The 22,931-nt window shown below is 52.2% G+C and overlaps 5 protein-coding genes across 5 annotated transcripts; 2 read left to right on the top strand and 3 right to left on the bottom strand.

Moving 5' to 3' along the window:
* Positions 1–491: 491 nt before the first annotated feature.
* On the top strand, positions 492–13,568 carry ACET3X_002850 (uncharacterized protein; the record flags this gene model as incomplete). The annotated part of the gene is made up of 2 exons (XM_069449638.1): positions 492–786; positions 838–13,568. The coding sequence occupies 2 exons, from the start codon at positions 492–494 to the stop codon at positions 13,566–13,568; spliced, it is 13,026 nt and encodes a 4,341-aa protein (XP_069309397.1).
* Positions 13,569–14,009: 441 nt separating this feature from the next.
* Positions 14,010–14,900, bottom strand: ACET3X_002849 (uncharacterized protein; the record flags this gene model as incomplete). Its single annotated transcript, XM_069449637.1, has 1 exon — positions 14,010–14,900. One exon carries the CDS (start codon positions 14,898–14,900, stop codon positions 14,010–14,012), a length of 891 nt encoding a protein of 296 aa, XP_069309396.1.
* Positions 14,901–16,336: 1,436 nt separating this feature from the next.
* Positions 16,337–17,512, bottom strand: ACET3X_002848 (uncharacterized protein; the record flags this gene model as incomplete). Its single annotated transcript, XM_069449636.1, has 1 exon — positions 16,337–17,512. One exon carries the CDS (start codon positions 17,510–17,512, stop codon positions 16,337–16,339), a length of 1,176 nt encoding a protein of 391 aa, XP_069309395.1.
* A 1,562-nt stretch (positions 17,513–19,074) lies between these two features.
* Positions 19,075–20,496, bottom strand: ACET3X_002847 (uncharacterized protein; the record flags this gene model as incomplete). Its single annotated transcript, XM_069449635.1, has 1 exon — positions 19,075–20,496. One exon carries the CDS (start codon positions 20,494–20,496, stop codon positions 19,075–19,077), a length of 1,422 nt encoding a protein of 473 aa, XP_069309394.1.
* Positions 20,497–21,901: 1,405 nt separating this feature from the next.
* ACET3X_002846 (uncharacterized protein) lies at positions 21,902–22,685 on the top strand (the record flags this gene model as incomplete). The annotated part of the gene is made up of 4 exons (XM_069449634.1): positions 21,902–22,040; positions 22,103–22,311; positions 22,363–22,470; positions 22,518–22,685. The coding sequence occupies 4 exons, from the start codon at positions 21,902–21,904 to the stop codon at positions 22,683–22,685; spliced, it is 624 nt and encodes a 207-aa protein (XP_069309393.1).
* Positions 22,686–22,931: the final 246 nt, after the last annotated feature.

Here is a 22,931-nt window from a genome sequence, read left to right as displayed (position 1 = left end):
AACCCAAGATGAAAGGAGCTGGTGGGTTAGCTTGGAAAGTGGAGCCGACATTAGCTTACTCTGCACGTGGTGAGCTGTCATTGCCTGTCGGTATTCGTCGCTTGCTGTGTGGGAGCGAGCTGCTGCTGGACGTGCAAAAAGTAACCACAGCAACAGCTCCTGCATACAACGCAATTAACGGTTACACCGGTTCACACGCCTTTCAGTAGCACTGCATACATATCAAATTCAAGGACCAATCAGACGACGATCACTCCGCTTCCCCTGCCGCTGCCGCTAGTCAGGATAAGCGTGTGACGGCCGTGCGCGTCTACTTCGCGTGCACCTACTGGGGAAATATACTCAGACGAAGCCACCACCACCACCATCACCACCCGGCGCACCGAGTCCTTGTTCACCACTAGCAATCTCTCCGGCCCCCGTCCCCCACTACACCGCTGGAAGCGCACACCACATGTCTTCATAGCAACACACGCGATAAACAATCAATTATGGAGGGACCCTTGAACCCAGGGGCGCCCAACGGCAGCAGCATACGCACACCCAGTCCCTCACCGCCCTCGATAGACCCCCAGATCATCGTCGACCACCTGGAAAAGGTCCTCGACGTCAGCTTGGGAGCCTCGAAAGAGGATCTCTATGCACCCAGTAGTCTGCTGTCTAGCACCAAGCTACAGGACACGCTGCAGCGATGCGCCCGCTTCGCCTCCGAGGGGCAGTCGGTGCTGTACGTTGTGAAAGACCGGGCAGATGAACCGCGTATCGATGGCATGGATGGCGCAAACGGCAAGTTTTTCTACAAAGAGGAAGGAACGTCCAGACTGACACAAGTAGCAGGGGCGACCCAGCGTTTTACCTATACCATTTCGTCCGAGATTGCGGCTTCTCCTACTTGTGCAGCATTTGTTGTTATTTCGAAGCGACCGATACCCATAGACCCCGCGATACCCCTTAGCCAGCAGGTCCTTATTCAGACGCTGCCCGGCTTTATACTTTCTAATAACGCTTCTTCGCCCGACGGCACTCCCTATGAGTTTCTTCGTTCTCTCATTCAGTCTGCGGTCGAGCCGTACTTTGACACCTACACCAAGAGCCAGCGCGATCTGGCGGGGAAATACAGCAAGGGCGATAACGATGCTAGGACGGGTATCTCGGCGACAAGGAAGAAGATTGCCGAGCTGGCTGTCAGTTTGGGCAACCTCGAGCAGAATGTCGAGATTCCGGAGCTGCTGTTGCCTCTCCACCCGCTTATCCAGAGTGCGCTGGATGATGCTAGCCAGCGTGGCGTGAAACCCTCTCCGGAACTTATACCTGCCGCAATTGTACAAGACAGTAGCTTCCTCAACGGACTGCAGTCGACAGTCAACGGATGGATTAAGTCGATACAGACAATCACCAAGACATCCCGAGATGTGTCCACCGGAACTGCAGCGCAAGAGATCAACTTCTGGATTTCCATGGAATCGAGGCTACAAGACATTGAGACGCAGCTGGGTAGTCCTGGTGTTAGGCTCACTTTGGATGTGTTGAAGAATGCGAAGCGTTTCCAGGCCACTGTCAGTTTCAGCGCAGATACTGGCCTCAAGGAGAGCACGGATCTGGTGCAGAAGTACAACCAGCTCATGCGAGAATTTCCTCTCGACCAGCTGTTGTCTTCAACCTCACTACAAGCAGTACAGGAAGCGATTCAGTCCATCTTCAGCCACATGAACAAGAAGCTTCGTATCTGCCCTTACCCTGTCCGCCGAGCGCTCCCTCTCGTTGAAGCTATTTCCGGCGACCTCGACAAGCAGCTCCATAATCTCCTACACGGCAAGACACTCATGCACATGGATTACCCTGAGTTCCAGGCCATCATGGCTGTGGCGGAGAGCATCTGGCGTACATGGGAGGAGAACGTCAAGGAGTTCACCAATGTTGCTCGTGAAGTGACGAGACGAAGGAACGAGAAGTTCATCCCGATCAAGATTGCGGCTAGGCACAAAGAGACGGAAGAGCGCATTCGCTACATCACGACATTCCGCAAGAACCACGAGCAGCTCCAGCGAACCATAGTCAACGTCCTCGGTTCGCAGTCTTCCTTGTCCGAGAGTGCCCCAGCCAAGGAGGCGGTCATCATCGAGGAGATTGGTGACGTGGACGCCGTAAAGGAGGTCAAGGAAGCCTACGATGTTCTCAAGGACGTCGATGTGCTCGACGTCTCACCTGAAGGCACACGCCTCTTCGAGCAAGCAGAGCAAAAATACAACGAGCGTACTTCTCGTGTCGAGAACTCCATCATCGCTAGGCTAAGAGACCGTCTTGGTACCGCCAAGACCGCCAGTGAGATGTTCCGCGTCTTCTCCAAGTTCAATCCGCTCTTCGTCCGACCGAAGATTCGGGGCGCCATTTCCGAATACCAGACGCAACTCATTGAGAACGTCAAGCAAGATATCTTGGCACTTCATGAGCGCTTCAAGCGTCAGTACGGTAACTCCGAAGCCCATGCCATGGCGCAGCTGCGCGACTTCCCTCCAGTTTCCGGCGCTGTCATCTGGGCTCGACAGATTGAAACACAGTTGGAGAGCTACATGGGCAAGGTCGAAGACATCCTGGGTAAGGACTGGGCGCTTCATGCTGAAGGTCAGAAGCTCCAGGCTGAGAGCAGTATGTTCAAGAAGAAGCTCGACACTCGACCGATCTTCGAGTCGTGGCTTCAAGAGGTGGCTAGGAGGAAACTCCAGATCTCTGGACGTCTTTTCCTTGTCAGCAGGAATCGCGCTGCAGGAAACATCTTGGAGCTGAATGTCAACTTCGACGCGCAGGTTATCGCGCTGTTCAAGGAGGTTCGCAACCTGACATGGCGCGGCTACCAAGTGCCTCACGGCATCAACAACATCTCGAAGGAGGCCAAGCGTGTGTACCCATACGCTGTTAGTCTCATGGAGAGCGTCCGTACCTACACTCAGACCCTGCGCTCCATTGCTGAGATGGGCGGGGTTGCTCTTCTGCTCAACAACTATGTTAATGAGGTGCAAGCACTCGTAGGCAAAGGTGTTCCTCTCAAGTGGGAGTCTTTCGTTCACGCCTACGATCTCCACGTCCGACAATCTGGCTTCCCCGTTGGAGGTGGCAGCGTTCGTAGCGAGAGCAAGCATGTCCAGTTTGTCCGTGACTTTGCGGCTACAACATCGCTCCTCCAACTCAAGGTCGCAACACTTGTCAATATCAATGCTGCGGTCGAGAAATCGCTAAAGGACCTGGAGACTTGCCCATACACCAAGGAGGCCTTCCAACAAAACCTAGAGACCATTCAGAAGTCCATTGACCAGCTTAACCTCGAAAGCTACGCCAACCTTGCTTCTTGGGTGTCTGACATGAACGCGCGCATCGAGTCCATCTTATTGGTCCGTCTTAGCCGAGCTATCGCTCTGTGGATTGAAGTCTTCAACAATGTCGACGAAGAAGACGGAAAACGACGTCCTGTCAGCGAAGTCGTCTCGACAGAGGTACCCGAAGTCAAGCCGACTCTTGCACGGTTGACTCTTGAGATTACTATGCGAAACCAAGTCATCTACCTCAGCCCGCCAGTGGAGTTTGCCCGGGCAAGCTGGCTTGAGCAACTTCAGCAATGGCTCGCCATCATCTGTACTCTTCAGAAGATCAAGGCTTCACGATACGAGATCCGACTTGAAGCAACCAATGACACCTCTGTCAGCCAATTCTCCGACCTGCCAAGCCGATGCACCGATTCGTTGATCGAAGTCTATGGCGCCGTCGAGGGCAAGCTCCGTGACATCTCATCTTATGTCGACGAGTGGCTTCAATTCCAGTCTCTATGGGATCTGCAGTCCGAGCACGTATACGACATCCTTGGCGAGGATCTCTCCCGATGGTTACAGCTTCTTCAGGAGATCCGTAAGACTCGCGCTACATTTGACAACTCAGATATCAGTCGCCAGTTCGGATACGTCACTGTCGACTACGACCAAGTGCAAGTCAAGGTCAACGCCAAGTACGACCAATGGCAGCAGGAAATCCTTACCAAGTTCGCTAGCAGGCTCGGCCAGCGCATGAACGACGTGTATGTGCAAATTGAGAAAGCACGCAAGGATCTCGAGATGCAGACACTTGAGGCCTCGTCCACTGCTCAGGCTGTGTCGTTCATCACCACTGTGCAGCAATGCAAGAGGAAGGTCCTTGAGTGGGAGCCAGAAATCTCTACGTTCCGTCAGGGCCAAGCGACTTTGGCGCGCCAACGTTACCAGTTTCCTTCTGACTGGCTGCAGATGGAGCAAATCGACCATGAGTGGCAGACGCTGAACGAGGTCTTGGAGAGGAAGGCCAAGATCGCGAATGATCAAGCAGATGCTTTGCGCGCCAAGATTGCTGCGGAGGACAAGGTCGTCAACCAGAAAATCATGGACATCACTGGAGAGTGGGCTGAAGACAAGCCCGTCGCAGGCAACCTGGCGCCAGCTGATGCCTCCGCCATCCTGGCCAAGTTTGACCAGAAGCTCAATCAGCTGCAGAACGAGTCCAGCAACATTTCCAAAGCCAAGGAAGCTCTTGGATTGCCACCATCTCCGGAAAACGCACTGGAGACCCTGCTGGAGGAAGTGCAAGACTTCAAGTCTGTTTGGTCTGCGCTTGGCACGATCTGGGCCAGCATCGACGACCTCCGTGAGGTGTTGTGGACCAGCATCCAGCCCCGCAAGCTGCGACAGAATCTTGACAACCTACTCAAGATGACCAAGGATATGCCTAGTCGGATGCGACAGTACCAGGCTTTCGAATATGTCCAGACTACACTGAAGCAACTTCTCAAGGAGAATGCCATCCTTGCAGAGCTGCGTTCTGATGCCGTCAAGGAGCGTCATTGGGTTAGGATTTTCAAGAACCTGAGACCACACAAGCGTTACTCAGCCATATCCATGACCCTTGGTGACGTTTGGGACCTCAAGCTTGGTCCTAGCGAGAAGATCATCCGAGATGTCATTACTCAGGCGGCTGGTGAGATGGCACTTGAAGAATTCCTCAAGCAGGTTCGCGAGACCTGGCAGAACTATGCTCTGGAGCTTGTCAACTACCAGAACAAGTGCCGTCTCATCAGGGGATGGGACGACCTTTTCGCCAAGTGCAGCGAGAACCTCAACTCGTTGCAGGCTATGCGCCACTCGCCTTATTACAAGGAGTTTGAGGAAGAAGCATCGTCTTGGGAGGACAAGCTCAACCGCGTGCATGTCCTGTTCGACGTATGGATTGATGTACAACGCCAATGGGTTTACCTGGAGGGTGTGTTCACTGGCAATGCTGACATCAAGCACCTCTTGCCTATGGAGTCGGCTCGTTTCCAGAACATCAACTCTGAGTTCTTGTCTGTCATGAAGAAGGTATCGCGACAGCCTTTCGTGCTCGAAGTCCTCAACATCTCTGGTGTGCAGAAGTCATTGGAGCGCCTCGCTGAACTCTTGAACAAGATCCAGAAGGCTCTTGGAGAGTACTTGGAGCGCGAGCGTGTGTCATTCCCTCGCTTCTATTTTGTTGGTGACGAAGACCTGCTGGAAATCATCGGTAACAGCAACGATGTCCTCCGTATTGCCAAACACTTGCGCAAGATGTTCGCGGGTATCTCTGGACTTATCACGGACGAGGATGGCGTGATCCAAGGGTTTACGTCTAAGGAAGGGGAAGAGGTCACACTCCGCAAAGAGATCTCACTTGTCAAGACACCTAGGATCAACGAGTGGCTGGGTGCACTAGAGGCCAACATGAAGACTACGCTGGCTGAGTTGACCTTCGAAGCTTACGAGGAGTTTGCTCAGCTCATCGAACCGGACATGATGGATGCTCAGGCTTTCACCGACTACATCGCCAAATACCCTACGCAGGTGGTCGTCCTGGGAACGCAAATTGCGTGGACTCATGCCGTGGAAAAGTCTCTCGCGGAGGAGGGAACGACCTTGCCTCAGTTGTATGAGAAACAAGTCAATGTTCTGAAGTTGCTCGCTACGGCTGTTCTGGGCGATCTTGAACCCATCCAACGCCGCAAGTGCGAGGATCTTATCACCGAGTTCGTCCACCAGCGAGATGTCATCCACAAGCTTGAGAAGGTTGGCGCTCGCTCACCCACCCACCACATGTGGCTGCTGTGCATGCGATATGTATACGAGCCTGGCAATGATCTCTTGCAGCGACTGAGGATCAAGATGGCAAACGCAGTCCTCGACTACGGTTTTGAGTACTTGGGTGTTGCTGACCGCCTCGTGCGCACACCTCTTACCGACCGCTGCTTCCTCACTCTCACCCAGGCGCTCTGCCAACGACTTGGTGGATCACCATACGGTCCTGCTGGTACTGGTAAGACTGAATCTGTCAAGGCTCTCGGTGTACAGCTTGGACGATTCACACTAGTCTTCTGCTGTGACGACACATTCGATTTCCAGGCCATGGGTCGTATCTTCCTTGGTATCTGTCAGGTCGGAGCTTGGGGTTGTTTCGACGAGTTCAATCGTTTGGAGGAGCGTATTCTTTCAGCTGTGTCGCAGCAGATCCAGAACATCCAGTTGGGTCTCAAGAAGGGTGCCGAGGATGAGAAGTCCCAGATCGAACTCATTGGTCGTCAATTGAAGGTCAACGGCAACACTGGTGTCTTCATTACAATGAACCCCGGTTACGCGGGTCGATCGAACTTGCCGGACAATCTCAAGAAGCTCTTCCGAAGTGTCGCCATGTCCAAGCCCGACAAGGAGCTTATTGCGGAAGTTATGCTCTACTCCCAAGGTTTCTCTCAGGCCAAGGAACTATCGAAACAAGTCGTACCATTCTTCGACAGGTGCTCAGCGGGTCTTTCCAAGCAAGCCCATTACGACTTTGGTCTTCGTGCACTGAAGAGTGTGCTTGTTAGCTCCGGTGGTCTGAAGCGAGCCCGTATCGCCGCTCAGCAAGACTCACAGACCCTGGATGAAGCGAGCATGGAGCCTCAAATCATCATTCAGAGTTTGCGCGAAACCATGGCACCAAAGCTCATCCGCTCTGATGTTGAGCTCATGATGGCCATTCAAGAAGAGTCATTCCCTGGTGTTGAATATATCCCTGCGCCTCTTACCAAACTGACTGAGGCTATCCACAAGTGCGCCGCGGAGTCGAAGCTCGTGGTCAGCGATTCCTGGATGACCAAGATCATTCAACTCTACCAGATTCAGAAATTGCACCACGGTGTTATGATGGTAGGTTGCTCCGGATCCGGAAAGTCTGCTGCCTGGAGGACGCTTCTTTCCGCTCTTCAAGCCGTAGAGGGTGTAGAAGGCGTCTGTCACGTCATCGACCCCAAGGTCATGTCAAAGGAGCAGCTCTATGGAACTCTTGACAGCACTACCCGCGAATGGACCGACGGTCTTTTCACTAGTATTCTGCGCAAGATTGTCGACAACCTCCGTGGTGAGGACACCAAGCGCCATTGGATCGTTTTCGACGGAGACGTTGACCCCGAGTGGGTCGAGAACTTGAATTCCGTGCTTGACGACAACAAGCTTCTCACCTTGCCAAACGGAGAGCGTCTCAACTTACCGTCTAACGTTCGCATCATGTTCGAAGTTGAGACCCTCAAGTACGCCACTCTTGCTACTGTCTCCCGCTGCGGTATGGTCTGGTTCAGCGACGACACTGTGGAGGTCGATATGATGATCAAGAATTACATTGAACACCTCAAGACCATACCGTTCGAGGACATTGAAGACGATTCGGTTGCTCCAGGACAGATGTCTCAGAAGACAATGACTACCCAGGGTCTAATCGCCGACTTCTTGCACATCAAGCTCACCCAGGATCGATTCATTGAGAAAGCCCTCAGCATGGCTAGGAAGTTCAAGCACATCATGGAGTACACCGACATTCGTGCGCTCAACACGCTGTTCTCTCTGCTCAACAAGGCTTGTCGCAATGTTCTGGAGTACAATGTGCAGCATCCAGACTTCTCTCTTGAGGATGACAAGATGGAGACTTATCTCGCGAAAAAGATGCTTATTGCTTTGGTATGGGCTCTAGTTGGTGATTGCCCTCTCATGGAGCGCAAGCAATTTGGAGACCTCATCGCTGGCCTTACCGACGTGGAGCTCCCCATCCTCAATGAGTCTACTTCACTGATTGATTACGATGTCAAACCTGATAAGCCAGAGTGGGACACTTGGCAGAGTCAGGTACCGAATGTTGAGGTCAACACCCACTCCGTCACTCAAACTGATGTCGTCATTCCGACATTGGACACGGTCCGTCACGAGGACGTTCTCTACTCATGGCTTGCAGAGCACAAGCCACTCTTGCTTTGCGGTCCTCCAGGTTCCGGAAAGACCATGACACTGTTCAGCGCACTCCGAAAGCTACCCAACATGCAGGTTGTTGGTCTCAACTTCTCTAGTGCGACCACACCGGATCTTCTCATCAAGACATTCGAGCAATACTGCGAGTACAAGAAGACTCTCAACGGTGTTCAGCTTACGCCTACTCAAGTTGGTCGTTGGCTGGTAATCTTCTGCGATGAGATCAATTTGCCTGCACCAGACAAGTACGGTACTCAGCGAGCGATCTCCTTCTTGCGGCAGTTGGTTGAGCACAACGGTTTCTGGAGAACTTCTGACAAGACTTGGGTTACTCTCGATCGCATACAATTTGTTGGCGCCTGTAACCCTCCCACCGATGCTGGACGTACACCAATGGGGCTCCGATTCTTGCGTCATGCGCCGCTTATCATGGTCGATTATCCTGGAGAGCAATCGCTCCTGCAGATTTACGGTACCTTCAATACTGCCGTGCTCAAGATCATCCCGACTCTACGAGGATACGCAGACGCTCTCACTAGGGCCATGGTACAGCTCTACGCAGAGTCTCAAAAGCGCTTCACGCCAGACATACAACCACATTACGTTTACTCGCCTCGTGAACTTACTCGATGGGTGCGTGGTATCTACGAAGCTCTTCGACCACTTGAAAGCTTGCCAATTGAGGGTCTTGTCCGTATCTGGGCACACGAGGCATTACGCTTGTTCCAGGATCGACTCATTGCAGAGGAAGAGAGACAGTGGACTGAAGAATGCGTCCACCGTATTGCGGCTGAACACTTCCCTACCATCGACGAGGAGAAAGCTCTCGGTGGCCCAATCCTCTTCTCCAACTGGCTATCCAAGAACTACGTGCCGGTTGAGCGCGAACAACTCCGAGAGTTCGTCAAGGCTCGTCTCCGAACCTTCTGCGAGGAAGAGGTGGATGTACCGCTCATTTTGTTCAATGATGTGCTCGAGCATGTCCTCCGCATCGACCGTGTTTTCCGTCAACCACAAGGTCATCTTATTCTTATCGGTGTCAGCGGCTCCGGAAAGACGACACTGTCGCGCTTTGTCGCCTGGATGAACGGTCTGAGTGTCTACCAGATCAAGGTCCATGGAAAGTACTCTGGCGAAGACTTCGACGAAGATTTGCGTACCGTTCTTCGACGATGCGGTTGCAAGGGCGAAAAGATCTGCTTCATCATGGACGAGGCCAACGTTCTTGACTCCGGTTTCCTCGAACGTATGAACACCCTCTTGGCCAACGCGGAGGTTCCTGGTTTGTTTGAGGGTGATGAGTATGCTTCTCTGCTTACTGCTATCAAGGAGGGTGCGCAGCGACAAGGTATCATTCTTGACTCGCAGGAAGAGCTGTACAAGTGGTTCACGGAGCAAATTGTCAAGAACCTCCACGTGGTGTTTACTATGAACCCTCCCGAGGAGGGCCTGTCATCGAAGGCGGCTACCAGTCCTGCTCTTTTCAATCGTTGCGTACTTAACTGGTTCGGAGACTGGTCCGATCAGGCTCTGTACCAAGTCAGTTCCGAGCTTACACAGTCTGTTGATCTCGACCGCGCAAACTACGTCGCACCGGACAGCATTCCGGTCGCCTATCGTGGACTTACCCTCCCGCCATCTCATCGCGAGAGCGTGGTCAACGCCATGGTCGCAGTACACCACTCACTACGCAGCAAGAACGCGAAGTTGCAGAAGACACAAAATAGGAAGATGTACCTCACGCCGCGTCACTTCCTGGACTTCGTTGCGCAGTATGTCAAGCTCTACAACGAGAAGCGCGAAGACCTCGAGGAACAGCAGCGTCATCTCAACGTCGGTCTGGAGAAGCTTCGTGAGACATTCGACAAGGTCAAGGAACTGCGAGCAAGTCTTGCCGAGAAGCAGACACAGCTCACTAAGAAGGATGCTGAAGCAAACGAGAAGCTGCAGCGCATGATTGCGGATCAGAACGAGGCGGAACAGAAGAAAGCTGGGTCGATCAAGATGCAAGCGCAACTTGCAAAGGATAAGGAGGAGATTCAGTTGCGACAAGAGGTGGTGGAGAATGACTTGGCGGCTGCTGAGCCGGCTGTTTTGGAGGCACAGAAGAGTGTGCAAAACATCAAGCGACAACATCTGACGGAAGTCCGATCCATGCAGAACCCTCCCGCTGGTGTCAAGCTTGCGCTGGAAGCTGTCTGCACGATTCTTGGACACAAGCCTGACAGTTGGAAGACTATTGTTTCCATTGTTAGGCGTGACGACTTCATCGCGAGTATCGTGCAGTTCGACAACGAGAGGCAGATGACGGCAGCTCACCGCAGGAAAATGCAGAAGGAATACCTTTCTCAAGAGGACTTCACTTTCGAGAAGGTCAACCGCGCTTCCAAGGCCTGTGGTCCTCTTGTACAGTGGGTGTCTGCTCAAGTCACCTACTCAGACATTCTCGACCGAGTCGGACCTCTACGTGCTGAAGTTGATCAGCTGCAAGTGGAACTACAGAAGACGGAAGAGGGTGCGAAGGAAACCCAGCTCCTCATCCAGAACCTCGAGGAGAGTATTGGCCGATACAAGACCGAGTACGCCGCTTTGATCAGCGAGACCCAGGCTATCAAGACAGAGATGGCGACTGTTCAGTTCAAGGTCGATCGCAGTGTACGCCTTCTCGACAGCTTGTCCTCTGAGCGTGTTCGATGGGAAGAGAGCAGCAAGTCATTCGACTCCCAGATTGATACCATCGTCGGTGACGTCTTGGTGGCGGCTGCGTTCATTGCCTATGCCGGTTACTACGATCAGCAGTACAGGAAGGCTCTTACGGAAGACTGGTACGATCATCTCAAGCACTCTGGAATCAGCTTCAAGCCAACGAACCCATTCACGGAGTACCTATCGACTGCTGATGACCGCCTGAACTGGCAACACAATGGTTTACCAGTGGACGACCTTTGTACTGAGAACGCCATCATTCTCGAGAGGTTCAACCGTTACCCGTTGATCATCGATCCTTCTGGCAGGACAACAGAGTTCTTGCAGAACGAATGCAAGGACCGCCGTCTCACAATAACTAGTTTCCTGGACGACTCATTCACAAAGCAGCTTGAGAGTTCCCTGCGTTTCGGTAACCCCATCTTAATCCAGGACACCGAACATCTGGACCCTATCCTCAATCATGTTCTCAATAAAGAGTATCAGAAGACTGGAGGTCGTGTACTCATTCAACTAGGCAAGCAGGAGATTGACTTTTCGCCGGCTTTCCGTTTGTACCTCTCGACGCGCGATCCCTCAGCCAATTTTGCTCCCGATATCTGCAGTCGTACCACATTTGTCAACTTCACGGTCACGCAGAGCAGCTTGCAGACACAGACGCTCAACGAAGTCCTCAAATCCGAGCGACCCGATGTCGATGAGCGCCGTTCCAACCTCATCAAGATGCAAGGAGAGTTTGCAGTTCATCTTCGTCAGCTCGAGAAGCGGTTGCTCCAAGCCCTCAACGAGTCGCGCGGAAACATTCTGGATGACGACCGCGTCATCGAAACGCTCGAGACGCTTAAGAAGGAGGCTAAGGATATCTCAGACAAGGTTTCCGAGACAACTGGCGTCATGACCGAGGTGGAGAACATCACCAAGGAGTACACCGTGGTGGCTCGTTCTTGCGCAGCTATCTTCGCTGTGTTGGAGCAACTGCATCATCTCAATCACTTCTACCAGTTCTCGCTCCAATACTTTACTCAGATCTTCGAGGCTGTGCTGCACAAGGTTCGTAATGGTTCTACCACGGGTTATGCTGCCCGCATCGAGCAGATTGTCACCGAGCTCTTCGTGGATGCATACCGTCGCACATCGCTTTCCTTGCTACAGAAGGACCGTGTCACATTCGCTATGCTCCTCGTGCAAGCAGCGCCCTACAAGATGGACAAGTCACACATCGACCAGATTCTTGACCCTGACCTCAAGGGTATCGACGTGTCAACCGAGACTGAACGCAAGCAAGAGGCCATGGAGCGTGCGAGCAAGATCCCAATGTTCAAGGAGGAGCTGGAGAAGATCGAAGACAGCGCTTGGGACGCTTTCCTCAACGAAGAGATGGGAGAACGACACGTACCGCAGGCTTGGCCAGAGGATCTGACCAAATTCGACAAGCTCCTGCGAGCTCTCATCCTGGTCAAACTGTTCCGTGTGGATCGCTTCGTGCCCGCTGTTGAGCGTTTCGTCACCGAGGTATTTGGCAAGGGCATCTTAGATGCAAGTGGTAATCTGGGCGACATCGTCAAGCAAGTCAACGCGGTCACACCGGTGGCGCTCAGCTCCAGCCCTGGATTCGACGCAAGTTACAAGGTCGACAATCTTGTAGAGAGGGAACAGGTCATTTGTTCCAACATTGCCATGGGTTCCAACGAAGGTGCCGCGTCAGCCGACAAAGCTATCGCCAACGCCGCCACCACAGGAAACTGGGTCCTTGTCAAGAACGTCCATCTTGCTCCTCAGTGGTTGCAATCACTCGAGAAGCGTCTCGAAGCTCTCAAGCCCAACCCTGACTTCCGCCTCTTCCTGTCGATGGAGTCCAGTCCAAAGATCCCAGTCAACCTTCTGCGCGCCTCTCGTGTTCTATCTTACGAGCAGCCTGCCGGAGTTCGTGCCAACATGAAAGACTCACTATCTTCTTTGGCCGAGAAGGCTAACAAGCCACCTGTGGAGAAGGCGCGTGTCTATCTTCTCTTGTCTTTCCTCCATGCGGTCATTCAAGAGCGTCTCCGATACGCACCTACACTGGGATGGAAGGGTTTCTGGGAGTTTAACGACAGTGACTACGAATGCTGCAGTTTCATCATCGACACCTGGATCGACACTATCGCGCAGGGCCGATCCAACATTGCTCCCACCAAGATCCCATGGGAGATGCTCCGCATCCTCATCACCGAGATGTACGGCGGCAAGATCGACGACGCAGAAGACTGGCGCATACTCGCTTCTCTTGTCGACGCCTGCATGACGCCCGCCGCGTTCGAAGACAACTTCAAGATCGTTAAAGATACTGAGCATAGCGAGGGGCTCGAACTACCTACCACGACTAGCTGGAAGGAGTTCATGGGCTGGGTCAACGATCTTCCTGAGCGTGAGCCGCCTACGTATCTGGGTCTGCCGGCGAATGCGGAGAAGTTGTTGTTGGTGGGCCAGGCGAATGACATGGTTGGTGGGCTGAAGAAGGTGTTGGATATGTTGGATGAGGGGGAGCAGGTCATGGCTGAGGCGGAGGTAGAGGTGGAGGTTTAGCTGGATCATATGTAGTGTGCGTGCTCTGATGAGTGACGCGTTTTTTTTCTCTTCTTTGTCTGTGGTCATTAGCATCGGTTATAAGGCGTTCAAGGAGAGTGCTATGAGAGAGTGTCATGGTTAGAGGGAATGACAGTCAGATCATCAGTTTACTCGTTCAATTATCAATTTCTATACTAAAGTTTGTATATTGCTGTGCTGTTTGTTGAACGTGACTATGCTATCTGATAGCCACTCATTCTCACGTTATGCTGGTCGGTCGCAAGGAAAAGGTGTTCATGATTGATATATAGCTTATTAAGACTAGATGTTGTCAATCGAAAGATAAGTGTAGTGCTGTCTAACAGACAATCCGTAATCGGGCTGAGAACCCTCTAGGACGGCAGCCTCATGTCCAGTAGACCAATGTATATATAACTGGGACTTAGCCAAACCACAAACTTAACCCCATCTCGCAGAAGCCTTCCGATCGTTCTTCGCTCCTGCACCTTCCAATCTCTCAATCCTCCTACCAAGCTCAACCATCATGGCCATACCACCCTCTTCTTCCAAACGTCTCCTCGTTTCCTGGAGCGATTGGGTGCCAAGTTTGACCTCTGCCTTACACTCCTCCAACGCATCTTCTCTTTTGCGGCGCACCTCCAGTCGTTTCGCAAGTAGCTCTTCCCCTTTCTTCTTCGTCAAATCAAGCACACTTTGACGCGAGACCTCAGCCTCCCTATTGCTTGTCTCGATGGCTGCTTGAATGGCAGACATATCGGTAGCTATGCTCGGAGTTGCCATGTCGGCCTGGATACCTTTAGCGCAGGCTTGAGCAATGGCGGCGAGTTGCTGCTTCTGCTCGGCGGGAATACCTTCAATAGCGAGCGTAATGGAGGCTTCTTCGTTGGCGAGCTCGTCGGTATACTGTTTGGTTGCACCCATCGCGGTGTTTTTGGCGGCCAGCTTGTCGAGGACGTCGATGTATTCGTCGATGCGAGAGCAGTCTCCGGATAGAGGGGAAAGATCTAGAAATGCCCGCAACACCTTGGTTGTAGGATCGGGCTGTGCCGAAACGAGGATGTTGGAACCTGTATCAGAGTGGGAATCGGAGTTAGAGCTCAACGACCCGCTTTCGATGATGATTGGTCTTTTGCTGCAACTACGAGGGATGACACCAGCAACACTTCGACCCTTTCTGCCGTTTGGCAGGAGATCCTCAGACGCCGATGTCAATGGAGGGCTCAACATGACAGCGTCGGCATCCATATCTCCCTGGATGTGCACATCCCGACTCTCTTCTGGCTCGAACAACGGGCTCTCCTCTCTCTCTTCACTTGACTCCTCTTCCATTCTCGAAACCCTGGTTCTTGCACGTGTCCTAGCCGCTATTATTTTCTTATTAACTCCAGATTCTCGTTTATCCATAGACGCCCTCTTACGCTTCGCTGGCATCTTAGTCGGCAAGGGCGGGGAGTGCGGGCTGCACTGCGAGAACATCCCGTACTGACCGTTCATCCTCGCATCCGGCCTATCTGGATTCTTGGCAGCGAAGTGTAGAGCAACGCGATTTCCTTTTGAAGGCTCTTTTGGGGGCACGTTATCCTCGGATGCTTGGCTTGACGAGTCACTGATGTCTATGGTAGGAGCCTTGCGGGCCTTCCCACGTACGGGCGGCATCGTCGAGAAAGGGTTGGGTAAAGCAGAAGAAAATTTTGGGTTGAAGCAAAGGCAAAGACGAAAGTCTTTCAAGACTTACTTGACTGGTGTAAGACAGCCGTAGTGACTCCATGCCGAGGTGACCTCGAACAGCTATCAATGCTCTTCGAGATGACACATCAGTTCCGAAAGTCGACGTCACCGCGAGTTGCGTTTGCTCTGCCATTCTAGATCAGCAAATGATTGTGTGCTGAACGTCAACGATATGGACCAATCATCGTCCCTCTGAGGCTACGACGTTGTAAACAGCCTGCGGAGAATGATTCGCTTAGTAGCTGGCGGCTTACGGGACCGTTTGTTTCCTTGGGAGTTGCTTGAGACGCGGAATTACTATGAATTGGCGGTGGATATGATAGGCCAACGATAACGTGAGTGGAGTCTCCCTTCTTGTTCTGACGATTTTCGGCGTTTGTAATCGCTCTCCATACTCCATCTTGGTCTGAGTTCTTGGAAGTAACGATGTTTGCTGCAGCAGGCGGTGTAGTAGCTTTCTTTAGAATATCGACTTGAAGTGGGGTGCGTCAAATGAATGCGCAGTCCATCGAGCTGATTGTCAATTGCTGCTGTTCAATCACCTCCAGAGGTTACCACACTCACCTGTGAGCGTTGGTTAGGAGATCTTGTGACTGTATGTTGGGTCTCAGAAGCTCTTGCAGCCTAACCAACCGGCGATCGCGATTGCGGTTGACACGTCCATGTATACGTGGGGGCTTCTGAACGGCGATTCAATCAGTGGATCTTATTACTGGACCAGGGGTGACGCTCGATATGTCGATAGGCCTATCATCTGCTTTGACGCATGGGCAGCATCTTGAAGACATATCCCCGGATCCGTTTGCGATGGGCACATGTCGCCTGATGAACTTGGTTTCGCGAATGCAGCGAATTCGGAAAAAAGGTCCGTGGGAGAAGCCCGACAACGGTGAAGCTCCCATACAATGTAAGATCAATTATGCCGTATTACTACTGAGTTCAAACACCTGGTTATTGTGTGTTCATGTCAGCCAAAATCTGCATTATCCTGGCATGCCAACTGATCCGCAAAAGGGAAAAAGTCCATCAAACGCCCATCAATCCTCTTGAGCATCTAGCAACTTCTGCTTTTTGAACAGGTTCCTTACGGCGCTCCTTTCTTCCTCAATCTGGCTTCTTTTCTTTTCCAACTCTTCACGCTCCCGTTTCCACTTTTCTTTAAAGGCCTCCAATCGCGCGTCCATGACATCCAGATCATGATCGACATAGTTCAGTTGTGCGGTAAGATCAGACTGTTGCAAAATCATTCTGGTAAGATTTTCAAATGTTTCGTCTTCGGCTGAGCGCTTACCGTTGCGCGGCACGACGTTTAGCAGAGCAATTTCTTCGGAGGTAGACGTCTTCGTGAACGAGTTTTTCCTATGCGGTAGTTGTGTTGATGATTTCATAGAGGCTACGTAGTTTCCTCTCGAGGGAGCCGATTTGCGAGCATAGGGGAGTGGGAAGCGAGGTACCTTGGGTCGTGGTTCGCGGGACGGTGCAGGTTGGACCTCGATTCCTTCTGGAGCGCAGGAACTTTCGCTACGATCATCGGGTATAGCATCTCCTTTTGCAATGAAATTCGAGGATTTGACGGCAGCGGGCCCTAATTGGTCGGCAATGTATTCTAGTGCTAAGCGAAAACGCCCAGGATAGTTCTTGGTCTCTCTGAGAACGCAATCCGTTGCAACTCCGGCGGCGATAAAGTACCACTTTATCATAAGCGTGAATCGGGCCCTATCAGCTGGCTCGCTGGGTCCAGCAGTCTTGGGATATGTCTTGCTGAAAGGATGCAACAAACGCTGCTTGCCCGTCGTCTCAGCAGGTATCATTGTTTTGTATCCGTTGGCGGTCTCCACGTAGAATCGGATCTCATGGAAGCCGCGCTGCTGTAGCATCACCATATATGCATAGATGTCGTCTCCTGACTTTGCATGGCTTCCTACAAACAATTTCTTGGGCTGTGCTTCGAGAATGTATGTTTGATCGACAAACTTGACATCGTCAGCATCGGGAATGTTGTCTAGAAGATACAACGTATTGTGTTGTTCGAGGTACTCCCGCAGGCAGCGTAAATCCGGGTTTGGCTCGTTGTTCCATCGAGTTGAAGTTCCCACGATAGAGTTTTGCTGCTCCGCGACATTGCTCCTTGATATGTTTAGCTCGCCATTTCCGCCATCTGATGGAAAGTCGTATGCACTATCTGCATCTTCCGGCTCCGGGCTTTCCTCCATGGTTCTATGGAGGACTGGTTGCCCATCACAAATCCAGGACATCTTCCTCAACATAGCCGAATATCGCTTCGCAAAGTCGTCGTTCCAAGCGTCAATGCTGCCTAGGTAACCTCGTGATAGGAAATAATAGCGGACTGTCATGCTAAGCACCCGCTTCTTGAAATTCGACCCGCACGCAAAGTCTCTAAACGGTGCGACAAGAGGCTTTTGCAAGAGTTCTTCACAAGTGATCTGCTCCAGTGCCGAAGGCGGCCTACCATCGCCAATATGTTTCAGACAATAGCGGACCTCCTCAACGCCATCCCCGCGTGGCGACATATAAGCAAGCACGTTGCGACTGTATATGCTCCCAACCACCAGAGTCGGGGATTCCTCGCCTTCTGAAGGCTCTATCCAGGTCATGGAATCCGCTGATGGCAGCGCATTGAGATAGACATCGCCGCCGTATTTGGCCATCAAATTTGTGATGGCTTCAAGCGTCATTTTTTGGGGTTCGGGGGAGACGGAAGATCGTGAAGAAGATACTTCAACGTGGTTCTCCATTGCGTCCATTGCGTCCATTGTCAGGCCAGTTTGTTAGGGATCACGGACCTTTGTTGTTGTAAATCGCGCGGCGCGTCTGGCCACCGGACGCCGCTGGGACGCTTCAGCCCGATACTCACAATCTGTGATGAGGCATGCAGGAAAGCACTAAACGTCGCGCGATCTCGTCTGCGTGATGACCAAGGAGTCGGCGATGGGGAATTGTTAGCGGCAAGGCTGGAGAGATGCAGCCTGGAAGGCTACAGGAGCGTTGGTCGTCTAGACAAGGATGAGGCAGCCAATCTGCACAAGCGAGAGCACGTGATTGATTCAGAACGATTACTAGAGTATTTTTGCAGCGCAAGCTGCACTCGCGAATAAAAACACGAATGGGATAAGCTCTCGAGCGAAAACAATTGCAGTGGCGCAGACGTGTACTCTAACAATCTCCCCGCGCCAAGAATGGCTGCATCAAACACATCACTGTGGGCGACTCCGTGCGTTCGTGTGGAGTGTTGTATTATCATTAGAAACCCATAGTATTTATTTATCAGCACCGCGCCAGTGAATATAGTTGCTGAGAACGCAGCAGCAATGATAATGCAGACACCCGAAGCGTTGAATGCAATACAATGTGCATCTTTCATTTCCTCGCAGCCATCGTATTCCTCGATGAAGATTCTATTTCACATCGTGTCGAGGGCGTGCATCGCCAGTCTCTTTAGTCTCTGCTATCAGTGCAGCCCAGCGTTGTGCTCCAAGCGTGGCTGTATAAATGTTCAAGTGCGATGTAGGGCTGTATAGACAGCCACTAATAAGCAATTGCCTTGACACTTGCTGGAAACTTAACAAAGGATAGGAAATGTGCAGGTCCGCAGTCAGCAATGAAGATCAAACAATGATGAAGGAGAAAGCGAGTAGAATCAAAGAAGCTGAGATGCATAGAACAGTGGCCTGAGAAGACACTTGGGACCCGAGTTTGGTTGACTTTTGTTGAATATGAATACCGCTAAAACGCTGAAAAAGACAATACTCTCGAATTACTGATGCTGCTCCTTACACCGTTGCTGCTTCGCCCATTCTTTGAATTTTTCCTTTTTCCACCCACTCTTCCAAGTGAGCGTGCTCGTTTCTCCATCAATATTCAACTTCTGTGGACCTTTGTGCGTTCCGAAGCGTATACTGCTGCTAAGATGGCACTTGGTCTGTGGATTGTCATTCCAGTTATACTGGGGTATCGACGAGTAGGACCATTGAACGCAGTATTTGCTGTTGTCGCAGGACGCCTGGCATGCCTCTGGCGACTCTTCCCCACTCTTAGCTCGGTCGGCGTCCGGGTGTTGGCCTTCAAAGAGGATGTTCCATCGTCCGTTCGATGACTCGGACGACAGATTGTCCCAGTCATCACGCGTATAGTTCAGGTTCTCGGGGGTCATGAAGCGGTACCAGAGGTCAGCGAAGCGTAGGCTGGGTTGGTCGGAAGGTCGGTCCTTCTCGAGTTTGAGCAGATCGCTGCCGATATCTGGGGTAACGTGGTGCATGATCAGGACAGGCTCGCACCATATAGCAGGTGAGAACGGCACGGTGCTCGGATCAAAGCCAGAAATACCAGGCCAAACAACAGTGAACTCAAGCTTGAGTTCGGCCTGCAGGGCGCTGGAAACCAGATCGAACGCTGTTGTATGTTCATAAATGTGCTCCCGCCGCATTTGGATGAAATCTTTGCGATTCTTGAACAACTCCACCATGACCTGCCTGGAGAGAATGAAGGATGTACCGCCAGCAGCAAAAGGGTCGGGGACAAGCGACGTCGGGGGTGCGGGCGGGTTGCCGAAGAAGTGCATCGAAGCCGGGTCGTATTGGCTCAGCCAGTCGAGTAGGTTCGGCCTGTTGACGTACGTCTCGTCGCCGGCAAAGACATACCAGCTGCGGTCTGGCCGGTACTCCCACGCGGACGCCATGGTCTCGAGGATCTTGTACTTGTCCAGTATGTTCATGTCTCTCCTTTCTTCCTCTGGATCCGGCTTCTTCAAGTTGGTCAGAGGTATGCTCCTCCGCGCGGAGTCGACCTGAGCACGGTATCGTTCCAGCTGCTCCGTCTTCTGTATGAACTCAGGTCCGTACCGCCAGATGACGTCGAATACCGGCCACCTCCCAATCTCTGTTTTGAGGTCTGAGAAGAGCAGGAATGTGCCATGGTCCCGCTCGTCGGTGTTGAGGATGAGGGGTGCGACTTTGCTGTACACGTTGTTTGCGGTCGTGGTGACGGCGACGACGAGCTGGTCATGGTCGACTATGTGTGGGCCGAGGTTCGATTCTTGCTGCGGCCGCTTGCTCGGGGGGAGTTCTTCGTCGTCGTAAGTGCGAGGCCATCCCTTGATCCAGAAGAAGCCGTATAGGAGCAGGACGCTGAAGAGGAGGCGTGCCGGACGCGGCATGTGTTTCCGGTACGAAGACGACATGGTCGCTAGCGTCTGTTGCGTAGCATCCGTCTGTCTGTCTAGTAGCTAGGGGAGCGGACAGAGATGGATATCGCAAATGTCCAGATGTCCAAAACGTGTTTCACCCCATCGCAATGGCCCGATGTCAAAAAAAGCGCGTTGCGAGCGTCAGCCCGCACTCAGGGGATGCGACAAGCCTAGACCCAACCGAGACGCGCGTAGGCATTCCTGGTGTGGCGCAGCTTCGTGATCGCTGAGCGACACGCGTCACGAGAATACGAGAGCAGCGTGCCATTCAATAAAACATAGCTGATCGCGATACGCCATCACTTCCCCAGGACATGAACTATAATGCTGACTGACGCCGCTTGGGGCGTTCCTGTCATCTTGGCGATGCATCGGAGGAAAAAGCCGCCAACCTCCGATGGTGACGTCTAGCAGTCAGGGTCAGCCAACGCTTACCCTCAACACCTACCTTTCTTTCATCTTTCCCATTGCGAGCCATATGTTCTATTGCTTCTCATGTTACGCCCATGACCAGATGAGCAAAGACTCGCTGGGTGCACTCTGAGCACGACACGCCCAGCCCTTATATCCGGTATACCCGCGCCCATCGCACCAAAGGCGCTACGTTGTTGTGAATCAAAAGAGATAGTGAAAAAGCTTTGATTTGGAATGCTCTGCTGCGGGCAACAGTATTTCAGTACAACATCGCCATGTTGACAGCTGAAAGGACCGCCGCTACTACACGCAAAGCGTGATGTACGACAAGTCGCACGCCGATTCCGATTTGTGTTGTTGTTGCTGGAAGATTGCACACTTTGCCAAAGACATTCACCGGAGGATGGCCATGCGCCTATCACTCCCAAAGCCTCTTTTTACTAGACTGGATCATGACGTAACAGTTCGAATGGCGTAGAGTTTCTGATAGGGCTGCAGAAGCAGTGTGAAAGGAATTTGCGGGACGTTAATATGTTCAAGTGCTAGTCACCGTACAGACGCAAATGGTGATTCCACCAAGAGCCGTACAGACAGTTTATCCCCAAGGTTTGTGGAAGAGGAGATGAGTTGCTTCACTTCGCTCAATCTTGAAGTCTACTCTAGGACGAATGAACTGCGATTTTTGTCACCCTCAGGCACACTGCTTGGAATGTGGACTGTCGCATTACCCTCTCGCCTCTCATTTCCGTTATTTCTTATAGTATCCTCTGTAAAGTCGACTACTGTATCTGAACATAGTTGGGATGTGATATGTGCGATGTAGGCGGTTACCGGGGGAACGTGGTGAGGGCGAACTCTGTCTTGTAAAACAGTCATACAAATATCCCGCTACAACCTCACGTGCATCAGGTAAGCTACCAAATTTCTGCGCAGTTTGTGTACTGATCTTTTATGTCCCAGATCTCCCGCCCATCAACTCAGCACCATGCCGAAGTATCGCCGCGACAGCGGAGTCAAGAGAACAGGGCCTCCACCTCAGCTCCCTCAGCAACTCCGCGATTGCGATGGTCGATCCAATATCCCGCGTCAGTACGAAATCGACGCTATCTATGCAGCTGAGTACGGTGCGCGTCCCCTCCCTCGTCATGTACGTTTTTAATTTCATCAAGCTGATAGTGTATCGCAGGTGAGCCCACCCAGCAAGACCGCAACGACTTCCTTTTACTCTTCCTCGGTCTACACCAAGATATTATGGAGCTACAACAAGAATTGCTTCAGATCACGGCCGAAGGTGCGGACGCTATGACTATAGCACCTTGTTTCTACGGCCGGTTGAACGTCATCATGAAGGAACGGATTGAGACTCTTGCAAGTGGGACGCCGCTCATGGTTGAGGTGGGTTAGTCACCTCGTTCACCAACCTACCATGAGACTTACATACTGTAGGGCTATCCTCCCACCTATCCAGGGCGCATGATGTCACGCTGGGCTCGCGAGTATTATATTACCGTGCCTTCGTTATACGAGCGTGCTGAAGATCTGCTTGCGGCTCAGGTATGTTGTCTCGCATCTTGATCATGATATCTTCTCATCTTCGGTAGGTACAACAGTCTTCACCTGAGACAACAACCACAAGTGATTCTACAGCCGCCTCGACCTGTTTCTCTACAACATACGTCGAGACCGATTCCGCAACCGTAGTCTCGAGGAAACGGCGAAAAATCCGGCAGAGATCTCGCAAAGCTGCTCTGTCAAGGTCTGGCAAGTAAGTCATGCGGTGCTCACAAGCAATCGGCAACGGTATTTCCCTCGTTCCTTTAGCGCATTCTCAGCGCGGTTGATATTGGTCAGAAAGCCGCAAACAGCTTTTGAAGACGGTTATCAACTCTTGGGTTTGGATCATTTTCTTCATTGCGAGTGCGGCCGTGAGAGCATTCGCAACACCCAGAAGGAGCCACCACTATACGCCCGCCTTCTGAACTCAGGGAATAGAGAACCTGGGAAAACTTTGCGTT

The sequence above is a fragment of the Alternaria dauci genome, chromosome 2 (assembly GCF_042100115.1).
Source record: "Alternaria dauci strain A2016 chromosome 2, whole genome shotgun sequence".
NCBI lineage: Eukaryota > Fungi > Ascomycota > Dothideomycetes > Pleosporales > Pleosporaceae > Alternaria > Alternaria dauci.
The sequence above is the reverse complement of the archived record's forward strand: the minus strand, read 5'-3'. Positions and strand labels throughout refer to the sequence as shown.